The 21,841-nt window shown below is 35.1% G+C and overlaps 1 protein-coding gene across 1 annotated transcript; it reads left to right on the plus strand.

Annotated features, from left to right (window-relative positions):
• Positions 1 to 16,200: 16,200 nt before the first annotated feature.
• On the plus strand, positions 16,201 to 19,776 carry LOC112692639 (forkhead box protein D1-like). Its single transcript, XM_025567366.1, has 2 exons — positions 16,201 to 18,220; positions 19,583 to 19,776. The coding sequence occupies exon 1, from the start codon at positions 16,610 to 16,612 to the stop codon at positions 18,116 to 18,118; it is 1,509 nt and encodes a 502-aa protein (XP_025423151.1). The 5' UTR covers positions 16,201 to 16,609; the 3' UTR covers positions 18,119 to 18,220; positions 19,583 to 19,776.
• Positions 19,777 to 21,841: the final 2,065 nt, after the last annotated feature.

Below are 21,841 nucleotides of genomic sequence, written 5' to 3' on the forward strand. Positions count from 1 at the left end.
TACCAACATACATGCAAATTAATACACATATTTATATTTATCAAAATATAACATTCATACATAAATGATTAAAATTATAATGTCTTCTAGGGTTGTAGTGGAAACAAGTGGATTTTTATACAAACTATTTCGTCTTACTAAATAAAAATAATTAAGTTATTATGTATTAAAAGTTAAGTCCTAAATAAAAATTATGGTTAAATCAGCGATTGTAAATTTATTTAATTTTTAAATATTTTAGAATCACAGAATAACTACGTTATTTATATGTACGTAACAGCCAGTTAATTAGTAACTCGTATATGAATGACAGTTAGATACTCGAGCAAATAACAGTTATGAAATTGAAAAAAATTATCAAAGAAAATATCTAAATATTGTGATATTTAAAAATAAAAAAATAAAACCTCTTTATCGATAATTTAAATTAAATAATAGATCCTGATCAGATCAATTGCCTGTCCCGAATAACCAAGAGACTGTCGCCCCTCGAACCAGTGGCGTATATAGGAGAAGGACCTAGTGGGCTACAGCCCCCACCCGATATGTTTAAAACACTTAAAAATGATTTTAAACATTTGTTATATTTTAATGGTGCTTTATGCTTATTTAGAATTTGCGTCCAACGTCAAATCGTTTTGGGACATGCAAATATATTTAAAACGTTGATAAGTACCTACTGTATCTTGTTGGTAATTCTTAGATAGCGGTGGTAATTTAATTCTGTCCATAGTAGCCTATCCCGAAAGTATTTTCTTTATACGCCACTGTCTCGAATACTCCTTTGCCATTATACTATCAGCGACCGTTTAATATATTACGAACAACTGTAATAAAATATTTAACCGATATAATATACAACTGTTCTGAATTCAATCCGACTTACGAACTTATTCAGCGAGGCCCATTGTACGTTATGCGTAATATATCGTCATGGTATTGCGTAATAATTAAACAATAATAATAATAATAATTTAAAAGTTTCCAGAAGGAAATTTAATTTTAATTCATTTCTCACATCGTACGCGTACGCGCGGTACTTACGGTGTGTTGTATACGTGTGCAAACGCAGAAACTTCAACGGGCGTTGAACGAGTTCGTATTCACTGCGGTGTTCATCTACAATATAATATAATATATAATATTGTGATCAATGTTCACATGACGAGACGCGAACAATAACAGTAGTGTACGTCGATGTACGCTGTGCGCTTTATTAGTTTTGGTCACCGAAACATCATAATCGGCCTCGGTCCCTTTTCGACGATCATAACATATATATTATGGTACGCACACGAGTTATGTATGTGTGTGCGCGATGGCGCACGCGTGTGTTAAACAAATGAACGAGTATATATATATATGTGTGTGTACATTATATATAAATATATATATATATATGTATGTGTGTGTACATTATATATAAATATATATATATATATGTATGTGTGTGTGTATACGTATAACTCACACACACACGCGTGCACATATATAATATATTTGCGTGCGTTTATGTATAGTGTACACACGGTTGGGGGTCCCTGTCAAGAAGTGTTAAATCGCGTACGATATCGGTGAAACGCACACCATACAAAGGGACTCGAGTTTAGCCCACCCTGAGTCTTTAACAGCAATAGACCATCGGATCCCTTTCATATATATTTATATTTATACAAATCTGTACTACACACATATTTATATATATATATATATTCATGTATGTTTAATGTGTATATATAGTTGTTACAATAATAATAATAATAATAATAATAATAATAATAATAACAACAATAATAATAATAATGTGAACTCCGTCATCGGAGAGTATAATAAATAAAATTGCTCCAAAACATTGACCATAAACATTGTTTTATTGTGGACTACCGCACACTTTATAGCGCGTGTCATAAGTCATGGTAATAATATACACTCGTATTATCGTCTGTAGTGCGTGTTATTAATAAAATCATACATTCATTTTATTGCGTTCGAAATCGTTTTATTCGTCTGCTACCGGTGTTGTCAACATATTATACGTTTATACACTTTCTGTGTTAGACGCAAAAATTACGAATAAAATTATAATCAATTCCTAGGTTAGGATATAAATTATACAGTACAATGCGTAATGACCACATTCCAAGATTTTTATCCATAGAAATTGATGCATTAAATAGTCTTGAGATATAGCTGCATTGTAGGTCTGATTGAGATAATATAATATATAATAAGTACGCTGTGTAAGATTGATTTTATATGGTTTCGGGAAATTAATTATAATCTTATCTTCATACGATAGAAAAAACCGCTCTATGTAGAAGATAAAATATTCACGATAATATTCAAGTACTAGCTGTGACATACTTAATGCTTTTTCGAATATCTTCCATATTTAAGTGATAACTTAAAATATTTATAAGATGTATCAAAACAATATCCACTGTGAAAATAATTGACGCATGGCTATTAAACTCAATTAACCAAAAACTTTTTAGTTTTAAAGTGCAATATTCAAAAATATATATTAAATATAATGCATTGTGCTCAATGACGGAACACTATATTTTCTATCATAATATAAACAATAATTTGTATGCTTTTAAAATTGTTGTAATACAACATCGTACAAGTTTCCGAGTTTAATGTATAAAATATAAACTTATTTTATCAGCAATAATATATTGTTCATATTAAAAACGTTTTTTGTGAAATGGATCAGTGAATAATATACTTTGTAGGTGCGTATAAATTTATAAGTTATCAATGTTATTCTCAGTGTAAGTTTTATCGAGGTCAAGTGTATAATGGTAGACTATACTTCACCTAGAAAAAATAATGAAAATACACCACCATATATTTATGTAAGTATAAACTTACATTAAACGCATGTTTTAACGTTAAAATGTTGTACGGTAAAATATTTAAGCATGTTTAAATGATTTTACATGCCATTATTTTATGAAATTCATTCGCATTTCGATAGAAAAACGGTATAACAAGGTGGCCCTCTTTATAATAATATGCAAATTGTGTGTAATAATATGTATACATTTTCAGTATCGCGAGGACGAAACAAGTGCGAATTGTATGCTTTTCACGATAATTTCAAAAAACTGAAAATTCTTATATTATTTTATTTGGGGGGGGGGGGGGGGAGTGTCAACCCGGTTTCTCTCGTAAACACGCCTATGCTAGTGAAACGATATATATAGAAATATAACGAACGAATAGACACGCGTCACATATTTCAGGGGTCACCATGTAATATTTGTTGAGTTTGTTAAGTTCATCAAAATTCAAAGCGAATGTTTTAAACATATTATTATATTATGATGCACACATTTTTCGGTAAATGATTTTAATGAAGTCTTTTGATAACGTTTAACACTGTAAATGTAAAAAACAGCTACTTTCGGGTGTCAAATCGAACAACCTAGCAAAGCTCAGGGGTTCAGGAGCAATTCGGTAAAACAATATTTCGTCCACTTGGGTGAGAACTGCCTGATTTCAAGTTCAATCTATTTTCTTATCTGTGATCGAATGAGAAAAAAATAAACACGAATATAACGTGCAATCGACACATTCCGTAGACAGTCACCAATTCAAAACTTAAAATATGCTAGGCAACCGGTATAATAACATATATGCTATATCCGTCAGTAAAAACCCATGTATTTTACTATCGATGTTCCGATGTTCGCTTGTTTTCCTTATCCGCTATTTGATTACCGCTGTTACACGTATTACTCGTGATACAATAATTGTATATATTTATTATGTATGTCGCAAAGATGAAAAACAATTTTCGAAATAGGTATAAAATGTTATTATATTTTTCCAAATCTTTCTTATTTCCTTTCCCGTTTCCCGAGTACGGTTCATCGATAATACATCTTACATCTTTTTTGGTTATCACGGTATTATCGATAAACAATTCGTTGCTCGTTTTCTTGAACGGTCTGCGCACCAGCGGAATGAGTGAATTTCATCAGGCCCATGCGCAAATGGGGGGGGGGTCATCCTCTCTCGATACCTAGAAAATATGAATTGTGTTTTTTAATTTTTGATCGATTATATTAAACATTTTATAATCTTAAGTGTAAAACTGCATAACATATTGGCACGCCACTATTATGGGAGTTATGCGTTTCCAAACCGTTTATAAAACATTACGTGTTATATCAGTATTGACTGCAACGATCTACGAAAGGTTATTTTCAACGTTACATGAGCTGAAAACAGTGGTTAATGATAGTTTAAATGGAATGGCGTCGACCAAGCGTCTCCAACCCTCCTCTGATAAATGTATCACAACGGTAATTTGTGTTCCTTGGTGGGAATTGGAGATATTAACATTTAACATACTTACAGAGCTAACGATCAACACAAATACGTAAAAGGTACCGAAGTATCCGTTTTAAACAAATTTTTTTCCAACCCTTCCTCCACTCCGGCTGATCACGAGATCCTGCACGCGGTCGGTTTGAACGAAAGTTATCCGCGAATGCATGTTCAGATCAGCTCAGAGGCAGTGGGCAACTGGACCATTTTGCCTACGGCCCCATAAAGTCTTGATGTATAATAACTAATAATAAAGCCTCGATTACATTGAGCAATTTTACACGCTGCGTGTCGGCGATTAAAGTCGCGGGCGTGTGAGCGTGTATCGACTTGTCCGGTTACATTGAGCGATTAAATTATTAATAATACGAATAATATTAAATTTTATTATGTAAGTATATAATGCATCGATAAAAAAAAAAGTATGTAATGCAGCAGTACATGAATTTAAATGAGCTTGATTGGTTAAGGTTTGGAAAAATACGTTCGCAAGAATTTTGTTATTCTCGGCGAGTATTTCGTCTATCATAATTTATTATTATGGTCGAAGGGCCCCCAAATGGATTTCAAATGGATTTGCCCACAGCCCCGAAAAACCTCGGGATGGCCCTATGCATGTTGTCGACGTGTCCGCGACATGTAAGCTATGTTGGTTCGCGCCGAGCGATTCCGTCCGCCGTCGCCGTAGCAGGACGTCGTGAACGACACCCGCGACCGGTACGCGCGTGCCGCCTTCGCGTTTCCTACGCGGTGGTCTCCGACCGGGCGCGTCGATCGTCCGACACGAGCGCACGCACGGCGAGCGGCACCGGGACACGGCGGATCCAACAGCACGGCCGGCGCGACGTGACCGCGCCGGCCATTGGTCGCCCTCGGCCCGCGGCTGGGCGTGGTTTCGGCTCGCGCACGCGCGCGCTCGCGTAACGGTTAATCGGAACGTTACGTCGGTCCGCGCGCGCCCGAAGAGAAACGATCGGCCGGCCAAGAGGTCGCGGCGACGACGGACCCTCCACCTCGTCTCATCGCCTGTCATCGTTGATTGAACGCGCGGCGTTTTTCCAATTCTAGTTGCCGCGTGAAAAACCCGCCGCGACGCGGCGGTCGCACAAAAGCCATTTGACAAATGGTGCGCGTTCGACCCCGTTCGGTCGCTACCCTTTCGGCCGAATTTTCCGCACGGTATTCGGGCGTGTAGGTGGTTTCCGTCGGCATCACGAGCGCGTCGGCAGCCGGTTTATACCCGGATCGGCAATCGCCCCCACCCTCGTTACGCCGAGACCTGTGTGTGTAACGGTGCCCGTCACCACTGCGCACGTGCACCGATCTACAGACGACCACGGTCACGTACGTGCACGTGTGCACGGCCCAAAATCATTCGTCCGAAACGTCATTTATACCGTACCGTAGAGATCAGCCCGGGTCAGGATTAGGTCCGGGCAGGTCACACGCTATTTTATATTCTTGGTTTAGATGTGTTCGGGCCTGGGAAGTCATATTATGGGTCCGGTTTGGCTTAATCATAATATATTTTTAATATCACTGGTGTGGTCCGGTTCGGTCTTTTGTTCTTTTGGTCTGGATAAAAAATAGTGTTTTTTTTTTGTCATTTTATTTCTAATTATTTATAAATAGCATATTATGTTCGTATTTTTTGAAATTACTACTATAAAATACGGTAATTACACTCTTCGTGTATCATCGGTTATTAGTGTTATTTTCTTCCGGACAGGAAATCATAAAAGGAAACGCTAATTATGAAAATAAACGTTGTTTACTGTTGAATATACAATAATATAATACGATGTACAAATAATACTGTGAAATGTGAATTCCTAAAATTGTATCATTTTATTTTGTTCGTCCATCGGAGATCGTTCTCCGCCGCATCGGTATTCGATCGATTCATTCCATGAACATTAAAGTAAGCATAAGAATTTAGTTATTACTACTAAATTGTTATTTTAAGTAATACAGTTATTAGGCCAATTATTTAAAAAATCTACCTTCTACCTAGTTACTAGGTCCTAGTACCTATTACCTACGTCCATACAGTGCCATGCTGTACAATGCACATCGTCTAATCGTCATAATATTAATTTAATTTTTAATTAAGTAGTTAATATTATAATTAGAGCTAAGGCCAAGGACTTTCATGTATTTTCATATTTGTCATGGTTCGAGTTTATATAAACAAATAAAAACGGTCTTGGTCCGGTTTGGTTTTTTTTTTTTTTAAATATATAATCCGAACTGGGCTGATCCGGACTTTTAAAAAAATTGTGAACTCGGTTAAAAATGGTCTGGGTTGAAAAATATATTTTAGGAATTCGTCTGGTCGGTTAAACAAATTGTCTTAAATATTTGGTCTGATCCAATCCCATTTTTATAGGACCGGGTTGTCCTTTATACCGTACAGTAATCGTGGCGCAAGAAACGTGTTGACTTTTGTGCGACGTGCATGTTTTCATATTTGTCATGGTTCGAGTTTATATAAACAAATAAAAACGGTCTTGGTCCGGTTTGGTTTTTTTTTTTTAATATATAATCCGAACTGGGCTGATCCGGGATTTTAAGAAATTGTGAACTCGGTTCAAAATGGTCTGGGTTGAAAAATATATTTTAGGAATTCGTCTGGTCCGGTTAAACAAATTGTCTTAAATATTTGGTCTAATCCAATCCCATTTTTTTAGGACCGGGTTGTCCTTTATACCGTACAGTAATCGTGGCGAAAGAAACGTGTTGACTTTTGTGCGACGTGCACGTACGCATACAGTGCTCGAGTTCAGGGTTGAGTACTTTAGTCCTACGACTGATTTTCAGAAATATTAGCGTCCTCCCTACTATTATTACGTTATAATTATAACGCTTAACGTGTTTTGGAGATGGTTTTTTTTTTTAAATAATCAGACTTCCTCTTCTTCGATTTTGAAAAGGCACTGTATGTACGCATATTGAACATTCAACGTTACAAAACATCGCAGTGACTTTTAATTAGATGTAGTGATGAGATGTTACATTTCAGAAAAAACTCACCGAAACTCACAGACGAAGACAGATGGACGCGCTCTTTACAACAACACGAACACCTCTTACTCATTGTTAATTAAATATAACAATAAGAACTTTATAGGCGAAAGACAAATATTGAATATTATCAAATGTTAAACTTGTAATTGTAGGACACATTATAAAACCAACTGTTGGAAATTCAATTTTTAATTTATAAAGAATTTTTGGACTTTAAACGATTAACAAATGAACCTTTGCCAACAAAAGTTAGAGGAATATTTATTGTTAACGCAGAAAGAATATCAAACATAAAAAAATGTTAAAAATGTTATCTGTAATTTATGTACTTTAGTATACTATTCTTTTATAATGATTTCTTTTGATATTCGAGTAATTTATATTAGATTTTATACAATAATAATGTTATTTCAGAAAGTTTTTATTAGATTTTAAACAAAAGAACCATGAATAAGTAGAGCTAAAGAATCCCAAAATAAAGTTAAAACAGAACATTTCTCAACTCTGATACTTCAACGGGTGATAACATGTGATGGCTAGATGTATTCGATCTTTTTTTTTTTCATATTTGTTTAACTACTGATCAATTAAATGTACATTTTAAAAAAGATATTTTATTTAATCGTTTTAGAAATAAAAAAATGAACACAACAACAAATAGTGTTTGAAAAAACCGGAAACATATTTTATATGTAATTTTACATATTTCATATAACTGTAATAAGATAATATTATCTTAATATACAACACACATATCAATATTAAATCTTCAATTTATAATCTAAATTTTAATACAGTTATTAAATTAATTTGATATCGTATAAATATATATACTATATTATTTAATAAAAACATGAAATTTGCAGTTGATTTTAACACGAATATATCATTTTTATTAATTTATCATAATGCCCAATAACATATTCAATTTTAGTAATTTAACTTAATTAAGGTCACATTAGTCAACTAACATAGAACAAAGGAACTGGGAAACAACTACGATATGCAGTATGAATTCCTGAACAACAAAGATAATTAATATAGCATAATAGATATTCAATTAGCAGATACGCATATTTTTAAAGAAAAAAGAATGTTTATAATATTGTATCGTCGTGGTCTCGTGGGTGGCTTGATCCTCGAAAAGAAAAATCATTTGTTATTTTAATAAATATCGTTGTATCCTATAATGCGTCTTAACTATATGAATTACTTAATCGTCCAATAAGCAATAAAATAATATTATCACAAAATTATAACTGATATCAAAAGTCACTCTATTATATAATATCCCGATATAGTGGCGCATAGGATGTGCCACGCATTCGGTTATTAAGTTATCAGACACATTACAATAAGACATTTATTATTGCTTACGAACCAATAGAATGCGTATCTATAGTTTTCTTCCAAAGTACGCGTGTCCATAAAAATAAAATCTTATAACCGTCGATGTTTAATGTAGGTGATCGTGAATCGTAAAATTATTTCGATAAGCGATCAATTAATATGTATATTATAGAACAAATTATAAAACATATACCTTAATGTAAATCTACAGCTATCTCTTCCATTTAAATGATATATTTTACGTAATAAATGACCGCGCAGTAAAAATGTTTTACAAAAAACGTATTATAAGTATCGCTATTACAAAGATGTAATAAACATTATACAACTATTATTTTATCAATCAAACTATATAAAATAATTGGAATACACTCGTATACCACAATATACTATGAGTTATTGATAGCGGTGAAAATTAACCATGGCCCTACTACTGTTTCATGCTCAAATAACTCAAAGTAACGTACAAAGTGTATACAAATACAGTGGCAACTTGACTTAACGTTGTTCAAAATTCAAATAGTACGCGTAACAATGCGCATTTTTAATAGTGGTAGATTTCTATATATATATCAATGGTGTCAAACACGCAGCCCGTTATAATTTTCTTAAAATAAAAAAAATATTAAAAATATTATAAAATACGATTTTTTTTAAACATTTATTAATTTAATTTTCGAAAAATTTAAATTAGAAATTTCATTACATAACCCGTGCACTTAAAATAGCGTACTGATTAAATAAATGTTTACCTACAGCGCGATCTCAATGTACTTTTGTAATCTTTTCAGTAGAAAATAAAATACACAGGCTAAAATATATCATTTTTCGTACTGCACATTTAAGGATTTTGTCATATTTCCCTTTCAAACGTTAACAGTTAATGAGTAACACTGTCAAAATAGTTGGTATTCTAGATTTTTCCAATGATACATCTTGGAATTTTAAAGATATGTAAGATAATTTAATAAAAAAAACCGTAAAATTAAAAACAAATGCCATAATATAGAGAATAGAAGCGCAACACACTTTTTAATTTCGTACTGCACACAATTTTAGTCCCTGATAAAATATTTGAAAACAAATTGTACCTATCTACCCAACCAACACGTAACGAAATAACATTATTAGATCAATATTTATGTTATTCGTACACATCTATACTTGGTGGCCCGTTTCAGGATAATTTTTTACCAAAGTGGTCCTAAAGGTCGAACATCAATAATATAGGTAAATCATAGCACTGGGACTGGTGATGTTCGTTTATTTACGATTCGTGTACATTAGTGTACTAATATCAAATATTCGCAACGGAGAAAAATAAAAATGTTCGTTATGACAAATACATTTTTTCGACTGCAGATCTAAATTTCGCGAACCGCCGAGTGCTGCTGTCGTCGCACGTGCGCTGTAAATACCGCCCGTCTAAATTAATATAATATTCTAAAATTATCTGCTGTTGGCGTGTAATGCACATCACCGCCGCCGCTGTTTCGTTCGTCTGTGCAACGCGCGATGTATACACATATTATTCGTATTTGCGTATATACACATATGTGTTTGTGTGCATATGCGTGTGTGTCTGTGTGTTTGTGTGTACGCGTGAGTGTATGTAAGTCATACGTACAAACGCACAAATTTATTTTACACGCATTCATATGTACAATTTTTATTTATATAGACACACACGCGCGCGCGCATATTAATATATGTATAAGTTTACGCGTATTATCGTGTGGTGCTCGTACTCATGTACACACAGTTGCACAGTTGGGCCGCCGACAAGAAACGACAGGGCGGGTGCGGCGGCAGAAACGGGTGAAAAATACGCTACGCGTCCGTGCGCTTTAAGCTGTCAAACGGCATAAATCAAAAAGCGAATAATTAGAAACACTCCTTAACACTTTGTAAACGCTTTGGTTTTTAGACGTCCCCTACAATATTATACGTAATGCGGACACGCGCACGCACACGCGCTACACTGTTATACACGTTTACTCGTTCCAAACTTAGTCGCTCGTAGTCGCCACGGCGGTTAGATACATGTGCCGGAATACTCGTCATTCTTTTAATCTCGTCTACTTAACTTTAAACAAGCCGACCGTTTAGATTAGTACGATAATAATAACTTATATATATGCATATAACTACACAAAAGTCGATTCTAAGTGAATCCGACATTAGATTAAAAAAAAAAAAACCACAAATATTAAGGATTCGCCCGATATATAAATTGAGCGAAAATAATAAAAATATTTATAAATATTGCCGAAATTTGACTTGTAAATGTTGAGCCTGAATTAAAGAAAAAATTTGAGTCCCCTTCCCCTAGAAGTAAGTCTAAATACGTCTCTGGTGTGAATGTGTATTCTAAATAATACGTAACTGCAAAAAATTGTTTCAGATCTTATCGATCGTTCGCATCATTTATATCTATGTGTTACGAAGGTACTTTGAAACGAAGAAAAATCCTGAAAAGAAACAATATTGCCAATAACGTTTATCGTGAAAATAATTTTACATAATATTGATGAACAAAAGTATACAACTATAAATATTATACGTTACACTGTAAATCGTGTACAATGTTTTGTAGGGTATATTTTAAATGTATATTTTGCCACGATACGCATGCATATACACATGTTTATTTTACAATTATTTTATATATAAATAATATACAAACAATAAAATATACTTGGGCGTTTAATATTACACGTGCATAAGTAATGTTAAATATAATATAAAGAATAACATTAATTTAAAATTAGTTTAAAATATGTCCATGTGAATCGCTGTAATTTATTTTAATAGCAACGATTTATATACAAATCGACAGATTTAGTAGTTATTTTTGAATGCTTTTTGAAATAATAAATTCTTGATTTTGTTTTAAAATAAATAATTTTGTGTTATTCCCGTTTATTTAAACATTGTCAATAAGTATTTTCGATTTTATATTCATACTCCTGCGATAAAATTGTAGATTTACACTACATTAATACTTCTAATTGATATTGAAGTGTTTTCTCGACCGAGTTTGTATTTTTACATATTATTGACGTACCGAATATAACACGCTTGTTTTATTTTATACTTTATATTATTTAAGAATTTTAATGATTTGATTGTTGTTCTTAATGTATAACCTGAATAGCTAACTTACTACCATGTAAATAGTAATTTAATTAATTATTTTACTAACTTATGATATTCGAAGTATTTTAAGTTAAAAAATAGTATTTTAATGATCCAAAGTATGTATTTTCGAGTGTATGGGGAAGTACTGGCTCATGACCCCCCAGAAGAAGAAAAAAGGTTCAAAAATCATAATTTACTTGCTACGAGGTACAGAGAAAGAGAATATTAATTTTATCATTTGGTTGTAAATATGTATTTACATTTGTATTTTTAATAATAATATAATAATATAATTATTAATTGATATAAAGTATATATTTTTTATACTACAAAATCGATTATTTTTTAGAAGAACTTTTTTATCCCCTTTCTTCCAAAAAAAAAAAAAATTGAAAATACGCCACTGGCTTTAGCATTGGTCGTAAAATTAATCCAGCCATACCGGAAGAATAAATCTTGAAGCCTAGTATTACCAAGAAAACAGACGCAGAGTCGTGTTAACAAATTGAGTGCATCCTATGTCCCTCGATGAATTCACAGAAACAACAACGAAATTTTACTATGCTTGAATAACGATTTTAGTAATTCATAAACCATAAGGTGGATGAACAAAATTTACACGGTTACCTTGGAAAAACTTAAAAATCGGCTTCGCACTCTATTTAGTCTCTGCATATCACCTTTATTACATACGGGGACCAGAAAATATATTCATTTCCAATAACAATGAATTATATAGCATATAAGGGGTTTAGGGCGGTCAACATTTATGAATGTCTTTGAAACAGTTAAAACAATCAATATATCATTTTAATTTAAAATTCGTACAGAATATGTACTCTTATATAAATTATAATACCAAAACCAAAGATCAAATTAATATTTTTATTAGTTATTATTATACTTAGAAATCAATTTAAATATTATTAAATCTAGAGGCTTAAGCTCCGACATTTATAACAAGTCGAATCATATAACAATGGTGTATACCAATGGAGTGTATTGGTGTGAATTTGAGAGGGGTGAAGGGTAATTTTATATATTTAGGAGGGCTCACCGCAAATGGTCGGAAGACCATTAATATACAGAAGAATAACCATTATGAACATATTATACAAACAATTTATCACCCCTATTCCTCTGCAATATATTTACAGTTTAAATTATTGTATTAATAATGCCATATGTGCGTTATTTTGATAAATTAGATTTATAGTGTTTATTCATAAGTTATAACAATAAATATAAATATTTTATTAAATTCGTTTCAATTTGGGATAATTCTTTAGAGTTTATTATATATACCTATTTTCTAACAAAATGTTTATAATTACATTTATTAAGCATTTTAAGATATACATTTATAAGCTTAATTAACACGTAGTTAGAAGTATTTTATTATTTTTTTCATAGGAAAATAATTTTTTGTGTACCACGTTAATAAAATAAATACATACAAGTAAAAATTATTTATTTCTATAAATATGGTTTTGTGTGCAAAAAAAATCTAAGGAGCATTTTTTTATGTTAGGTATATATATATATTCATCACATGATATTTTGATTTGATGATTTTTTTGGTTCGTTAAACAGCTGCAAATTATTATATTTGATTTCCCTTGTAACTATAATACAAGTATTAAAGAAAACAGTTGTACTAAACTATGCTCAACTTACTCTTTTGTATTTAAAACTTTGCTCATAGTAAAGATCAAAGTATAATGATGTATAAAACATAAGTACATAATTAATTCTGTTAAATAAATATTGATTATACATTATAATTACGTATTGTTTGATAATTTTAGAAGGAATCAGAATTATTGAGTCAGAATATACATGTATAATACACATTGTTTATATATACTACTGCAGTTATTAAGAAGAAAAAGCCAATTATTTATATTTAAATTTATAATTTTTGTAGACTGAAAAAAAATTGTTTTTACATTTCTCTAAAGACGTTAATTTACTTGTGAGTTATGTGTGTATGTACAAAAGTGTTGTTTTAATTTAAATGAAAAAACAATGAAATGAATAATTAAAATAAAAGATACTCGTATTATATTATAAACTCGTGTAATGTAAATATGAACTGTACAGTAGAACAATACTATCGCAGAATATATAATGACAGTAGCTGCATATTATACTCATAATATTTATTTTTTTTCGTCTACTGAGCACACGTGGTGTAGATATATACATGCGCATAACAATTTAATTGTAATATGTTAACGAGAAAAAATAACTTTATACTTTATCCAGTACCCGAAGTAAACAAAGAAACTGCAGCTCTTTCATTTTATTTTACTGTGTCTATACATACTGTATTTCTGGTATCAGTAATATACATTTTATTAAATCATTCTACAACGTATTTAAAGCTATTCACTAGACCGCCGCTAATGATTTAAAAACAGAATAATTTTGTCTATTGTTTGGTTAAAAATTTAATGCGTAGGTTCATAAGCAAAATATTAGTCCATTAAGTTTGAAAAGTTTTTGAAATTATTACCGACAAAAATTGTTTAAAATCTCATTTGAATAATTGATTCGAAATGTAACGAATTATGATAGAACAATATAGTTCTCGCAACTTAACAATCAAGATTTTCCCAAGCGTTTTTTCGTCCTGTTAATATTATACTATTATAATAAACATACACGTTTAGTCGACGTATTTCAACATGTAATCCAGTTCTCGTATTAATCGTTCGCATTAACGGAACTTACGCCATCCGGCTGATCGGAGTTATCGAAGTGAAACGTGTTTATCCTCAGTACGCATACTAACCACGGTATACAAACAATTTTTAAGAAATTATAAATGTATTTGTAGTACACGTGAATATACGCGTTTCGAAATATATGTCAAATAAAAAAAAAAAAAAAAAAAAACAACGAGATGGATCATTGTTTTGCAGAAACCCAGCCCGTACATAAGTATTTATCGAAGCTCCACATACACTGTACGCGTGTTTCGAGCCGTTTATAAATACAATTTATCGGTATGGTAATGCGCGAGCAAGATGCGGGAGAATGGACCGTAGAGGGATCGAACGCGGTGTTGGACACCTCCGGCTAAACGCAGGAGCGTTATCGATTCAGTATCGCTCCGAACGTCGATTTCGTTAAGCAGAGCCAGGAGGAAAGCAAACATTGCAGCTATAGTAAACCAAACCAGGCCCGTACTGGCTGCTCTTATGAGGTGGTTACGAAAATATTTAAGGGCGCCTTAATTTTTGTTATTTAATCCTTCAGGGGATCTATATAGATCCCCTGAAGGATTAATATGGCCCAATAATTTGCAAATTAAAGAATCATATTATAGGTTTAACGCTTGTCTTCACAAAAATATAAACGTTTTTCAATAACGTATTACTGAAGATCATTGGGTTATTAATGTACAATGGATATCTCTCCAAAATCTTAATGTAGCGGTAATTTTTATGAGCGAATCATGCATTGTAATTTTCATGGGCGCATCGTGTATCTGCCCGGTTGCCCGGTGGGTCAATACGGGCCTGAACCAAACTGTAATATTTTTTTCTGATTACATTAGGTATCGCTCTCGTATTTATACGACGGCTTCCAATGAAAAATTATATATAGATATTATAACTTGTGCTCTATTACGCGTAAAGGTGAGAATAACTTGTTGTTTTCACCTTTGATCTAAATTTCCTGTTACATACGTTCACCGTATGTTGAATATAGCTGTATATTTTTTTAAAATATAAATTATATTACTGTAATTTATTATTCTACATTATATTAGTAAAGCGATCATATTCTATCTTTGGGTTTACTGCACACTGCGGCGGGACGCGTAGCGCTCCGTAAGTCGGATAACGGTTCGGGCGTGCGCCGACGAACACTTTAAGACTTCAAAGCGCTGAGGTTTACTGCGGGGCGGACGAAGTATGCGAATGGAATCGTACAAGCTCGTATATATATTATGCGTACGAAGAAAGACGGAGAGAGAGAGAGAGAGAGAGAGAGAGAGAGAGACAGAGAGAGAGAGACAGATAGAGAGAGACAGATAGACAGAGAGACAGAGAGAGAGCGAGGAAAAGAGAACGGGAGAGCATTGTATAATTATTTGCGTTTGTACTGTAATCTATGGCGGATGTAAATAACGTTGGCGCGGTGACGGTACACGGGAGGGTGTGCAGCCTAAACAATTCGCATTGAGGTTGCTACCGGTTAGTTAGCACAATCGTACGGCGGCAGCGGATTTTTTTCGGTCGCAGGCGCAAGGGATGAGCGAACGCGCCCGGAGCATCGCGCGACCGATTGCGTTGTACCGCACACGCCCATTCGGTGGTCGCTCGTCCACCCATCGCGTTCCGAGTGGCCACGCCCATCCGCCGCCACCACCACTGCCGTCGTAGTCGTAGTCGTCGTCGTCGCCACCGCCGCGACCGTCAGTGATTATATCGCACGCCACTCGTCAACTCCGATCCTGCGATCGCACGCGCACCCCGCCCGTCGTCTGATACCACCGCAACGACCGTATCTCGAACGACTGGTTCGCACCAAGTTCTTTTCGCCTATTTTTGTCGCTTTTCGAACACCCTTGTTCGCCACGTCAAACCGTTTATCGGGGATCCTCGCGTCACAAATACCCGGGGCGTTTTAACATCAATCGGTCGTAAATTGTCGTCTCGTTTCGCAAGCGCTCCCGTCACCGTCTCGTCACGCCGACGCGCGTACCACCGTGTTTTATGTGTGAAACTCTTGTCAAATGTGCTGCGTGGTGATCGGCGCCGCCGGCATGCAGGAGGACCACAGCAGCAGCAGCAGCAGCGGTGGTAGCGCTGCGGCCGCGGCCGCAGCCGCCGCCGCCGCCGTTTTCCTGCCCGTCTACGACTTCAGCCGCCGATACCAGGCGGCCCTGGACTCGGCAGCCATGCACCAGGTGGTCAGCCCGCTGGACCTGAGGGGCGGCTCGTCCGTTCCCATGATGGTCGGCTCGCCGCCGTGCAGCGTCGGCTCGGCCGAAACGACGGACGTGAACGTGGACTCGGCGGACGACGAGGACGACTGCTACGACGACATGACCGCCGGCGCTGCGGCCGCGGCCGACAACAACAACGATGGTGGCGGCGGCGGTACCGGTGCCGCCGCGGCCGGCAAGACATCTCCGTCCGGCGCGGCCGGCGACGAATGCGGTGGCGGTGGTGGTGACAAGGGCTCCGGGGGCAACGGGTCGCCGGTGAAACCGCCGTACAGTTACATAGCACTCATCACCATGGCCATACTGCAGTCGCCCCACAAGAAACTCACCCTGAGCGGCATCTGCGAGTTCATCATGTCCCGGTTCCCGTACTACCGGGACAAGTTCCCTGCGTGGCAGAACTCGATCCGGCACAACTTGTCGCTGAACGACTGTTTCATCAAGATCCCCCGGGAACCCGGCAACCCGGGAAAGGGCAACTACTGGACGCTGGACCCAATGGCCGAAGACATGTTCGACAACGGCAGCTTCTTGCGGCGACGCAAGCGGTACAAGCGCCTGCAGACACCCTCCGACTTCTTCATTCACCGCGGTGATCATCACCCGCACCACCATCACCATCCTCACCACAACCATCACCACTTCGCAGCGGTCGCAGCTGCCTCCGACCCGTACTCGGTCCTGCACCACCACTACCCTTATCATCACCTGGGCCCGCCCCCACCGCCACCACCGCTGCCGCCCCAGCAGCAACAGCCGCAGGCCGCGCCACCACTACCACCACCGCCACCAACTTCGTCGTCGTCGGCCGTCGCGCCCGTCGCCATGCCGATGCCCCTGCCGGCTGCCGATCTGGCCCGCATCACGTTCGGCCTGAACCTGCTGCACAACGGGCAAGTGGCCGCGGCTGCGGCCGCAGCCGCCGCTGCCGCCGCGTTTAAACCGCAACACCAGCAGCCGCCTGTGGTACAGGTGCACCAGCATAGTCAACCGTTGTACGCGACCACCGTGGTGGCCGGCGGTGGCCGGTTGGCAGTCAAGCAGCCGTCCACCGGGTTCAGCATCGACTCGATCATGGGCAAGAGAACGTCGCCCGCGCCGCCAACCGTCGCCTCACCAACCCGTTCAGGTGGCCGCCACGAGCAGGACGATGACGTGGACGATGACGATGACGAGCACCACCATCAACACCATCACCACCACCGGGTCGCAGCCGTCAGGTCGCCGCAGCCATCGACTAGGCCGAACTTCGATTCCGCGTTCACGCCGCTCCAGCAGACCACGTGGGCCAGGTGATGAAGCGCGTCGTCTCCGTGCCGTTCGACGTAATTTTCCGTCATCCGTATCCGGAGCCCATTGTCTCGCCAGGTCAGCGAAACAAACCGGCGACCGCCAAAGGTAAACGATTGATCACAAAATGTCCGCTATTTAATAATAAGTTTGCATATAGTACTAGTAGAAAAAATAAGTAAAACAAAACCCCAACGCTAATATCGCGCAGACCTTTATTTATTTATGAAAATGCCCAATGCGTTATTTATTATATTTTTTAATCATCACATTATATTATATTTATTTTTAAAAATTCCCTATGCGATATTAATTATATTTTTTGTACCTGCTACTCTCGTGTAGGAATTTATATTCGCCCTCCTGACAGGTCGCCATTTATTCCATCGATAACGATTTTTCGTTAACGAAATCCCATAGGTATCTAATGCGTCTGACTGACTTTCGAGTCAGTTTCGAAATATCAGCTTTACTTACCTAGTCGAATCGGACACACCGCTCGTGATAATTTTTTTTTTTTTTTTTATTGTTCGATACCTGCGTACAGTTAAGATCATATGATTATATGATATTTTGGTGGTTACTTAATACGTTGTTAAATTCAATTCCGTGATCGCTGTGGGACGATATCAGTTGTTTTTGGAATCGCATTCAAATGTTTGTGAACAATTAAAGGCGTGTTTTTTATAAAAGTCGACGGTTTTTAAGTGTAAATTATTCATTCATAAGCGCCTAACCGTATATCCTTTGCTGGAACCAAGCACGTTTCGAAATTTATTCTACACAAGAATACAAATTAGTACAAAGTATACACCGCATCTACTATTAGTTTTAAAAAGTATAAATAGTGGTTCAAACAAGATATTCTGCAGTTGCAAACATGAATTAATATAGGAATTTGGTGGTTTAGTATGTAAAAAAAAATCGTCAACTCTTATAATAGTTGATAGATACCGCATACCATGTTAATACCTAGTTGGGTGTAATGCTCTATTTAACTATTGACTCGTTTTTATTTCCAGTCATTGCTATTTTTATAAATTTGCAATTAACGAAACAAAAATAACGAAAATAGCGTACCATATCTAGAAAACTTATTAAAGCTACATACAAAATGGTTTCTATCAAATATAATGGAAAGCCAACTATTGTTGTAAATTATGTGTTATTGCTTGTAGTTATTAACTTGTATTTGATTGTAATACATGAAATTCAATTTTGAAAATAAAAAAAAAACCTTATCAGCTCATTTTCAATAAATTTAAACAGTTGATTTCACTAGTTTCGCAGGGGAATCAATAAAACGTTGCTGTGAATAGACCTATGATAAATCTTTTAAATTTTACACAAATTGCATTATTATTATTTTCATTGTTCACTCATTCAACATTTTAGAAGATATTTTAGAAATTTATATTTTCGTTTACTATTTTCAATGTTTCTAATCGGATTTTTGTTTTTATTTTTCAGTTTTTAACTAAGACGTATACAACCAACACACGAGCTTTTCCGATGCGCAAAGAAACCCGGTGTCGATTCCTCATCTAGTCCCAATTTGTTCGATAACCCTTTCAGACGTGTAGGCGAAACAAAACTAAACTTTAAATAAAAATACTATTAAATATAATTTTGTCATAATAGTAATAATAATTATAATATTAATAACTGTGCAATAATTTTTTAATTATGAAATGTTATTATTATTATATTAATATTGTAGCTGTTACAAACATTATTATAATAAACTATACATATATCCTATACGTATATGATATATATTATACGATCCTCGTTACCAAATATTATTATTATTATGATATTATTATTGTTTTAATCGTCGTAGTCGTCTTTAGAAGGCGTGCATAGAATTGTACATATAGTTATTATCATTATTATCGCCATTATTATTATTATTATTATTATTATTATTATTATTATTATTGAACGTTTGAGTGGGAAAACGGATCGTAAAATTAAACTTATTAAATATTATGATAAGAACTTGTAACATTTTTTTACGCCGTCAATGCCTACAAAATACCTACGTGCATGATTATGTTATTATTATTATATTGTATACGTAAAAGTATCGTAAAAAAATAAAAAAAAAAACATTATTATAAAAACAAAATGAGCCAGTTAGTATGATGTATTTATTTAAGTGCTGTGTTATTTTAGAACAATAAGAAAATTAAAACGTTGTAAAAACAATAAAATATCGTATCGTTCAGATTAGTGTTGATTTGATTTGTTTTCTTTGTATTTCGTCCTGGTCGCTTTTCTGTCGTACACGATTGTTTACATAGCAGACAAAAATTAAATCGTCGTCGAAGGTCACAACAGTTGCTGCATTCATCGGATCTCGTAAAAACGCAAAATAAGTAAGCACCGCTATTGCCCAAATATTCTAATATATCTATATCAATATAGATACATTAGAATATTTGCGAATATATTTTTAGAATATATTTTATAAACGTATTGATCAATACATTTATAGAAACTATCGTATAACTGTACTTTTTTCCGGCTTCGCGTTAGAACTGTACCTTAACCGAGCATTTTTGTCATGAAAGTTTTGAGCAGTGGTTGAAACCTAGTCAAAAATATTAATTCTGTTCTAGAATCTGAAAATTCATTCTAAAATTTATTTTAAATATGGAATTTACCGGATTTTCAACTATAAAACAAATTATTTTTTTTTCCATTTACTCCGGATCTACACTTTTTCGATTTTTTTTTTTTTTGTTAATAATCAGTTTTCTTATCATTTTTTTTTTTTTTTTTGTTAATAATCAGTTTTCTTATCATCAATATTGATACTTATTTCTCGACTTTTTTTTCATTGCATTAGCGTAGCTATAGTCGATGATCATATACAGGTATTATTATCTGTTGCATAAGAAAAAAACATTTGGGATGATGTAGAAATACGTATTTATATATTTTATTAAAAAGTTACGATGTTACATGAAGAACGATGTTGAACTGTAATTAGCCGGTTATTAAGTGTAAATAGTTGCAAAATAAAGGAACATCTCTTCGTTTTGTTACCATACCATATTCAAGGTTTTTCTTTTTTTATGCTTTTAATTTACACTAATATCTATGTTTCCATGGTAAATCTGTAGTACCTATATTCCCACCTCTTAGGTCACCAACGTTAATGATCCCTATTGATTTTAAAAGTTAGAAGGATGAAAAATTCAAAAAAACATAAACTACAAACCGCAAAATGCACAAATAATGTAATCGAGGATGTATAGCATTTCAGTTTGATGGCTAGACTACGCTAACAGTCATCATTTGTAGGTTCAAAAATCACTCCTCGATCAATCTTTTGTCGACGGATTATCATGTAACACTCTACTCACTACTCAATTACTTGCTTCGATATCTATCTAACCCGCAGTTATACTGAACTCGAGAGCAACGAATGAATTATGTACGTTTTGTCGTACAGACGGATCGGTAAATTACCGACTGCTGTTATTAGCCATTTCTTAAAGTAGTTTTGATGGTATTTGATTTTTTTTTCAACCATATTGAAGAATCGTAATGAATAAGATTAGTAACCATGCCGTAATCGAAAATACTCAACACAAAGTTTTTAATTTAGAACCACTACAATTTGTTTTTGGGTTTTAAAGACTTATCGGAAACCTATTTTTGTATCGCACACAATGCCTAAGTGTTATCACCTGCTATAATATTATGATTTTAACTCGA

The sequence above is a fragment of the Sipha flava genome, unplaced genomic scaffold (assembly GCF_003268045.1).
Source record: "Sipha flava isolate LNK unplaced genomic scaffold, YSA_version1 75_pilon_pilon, whole genome shotgun sequence".
NCBI classification, from domain to species: domain Eukaryota; kingdom Metazoa; phylum Arthropoda; class Insecta; order Hemiptera; family Aphididae; genus Sipha; species Sipha flava.

Coding starts and splice junctions, on each gene's coding strand:
- LOC112692639 (XM_025567366.1), top strand. CDS start 16,610: ATGTGCTGCGTGGTGATCGGCGCCGCCGGCATGCAGGAGGACCACAGC.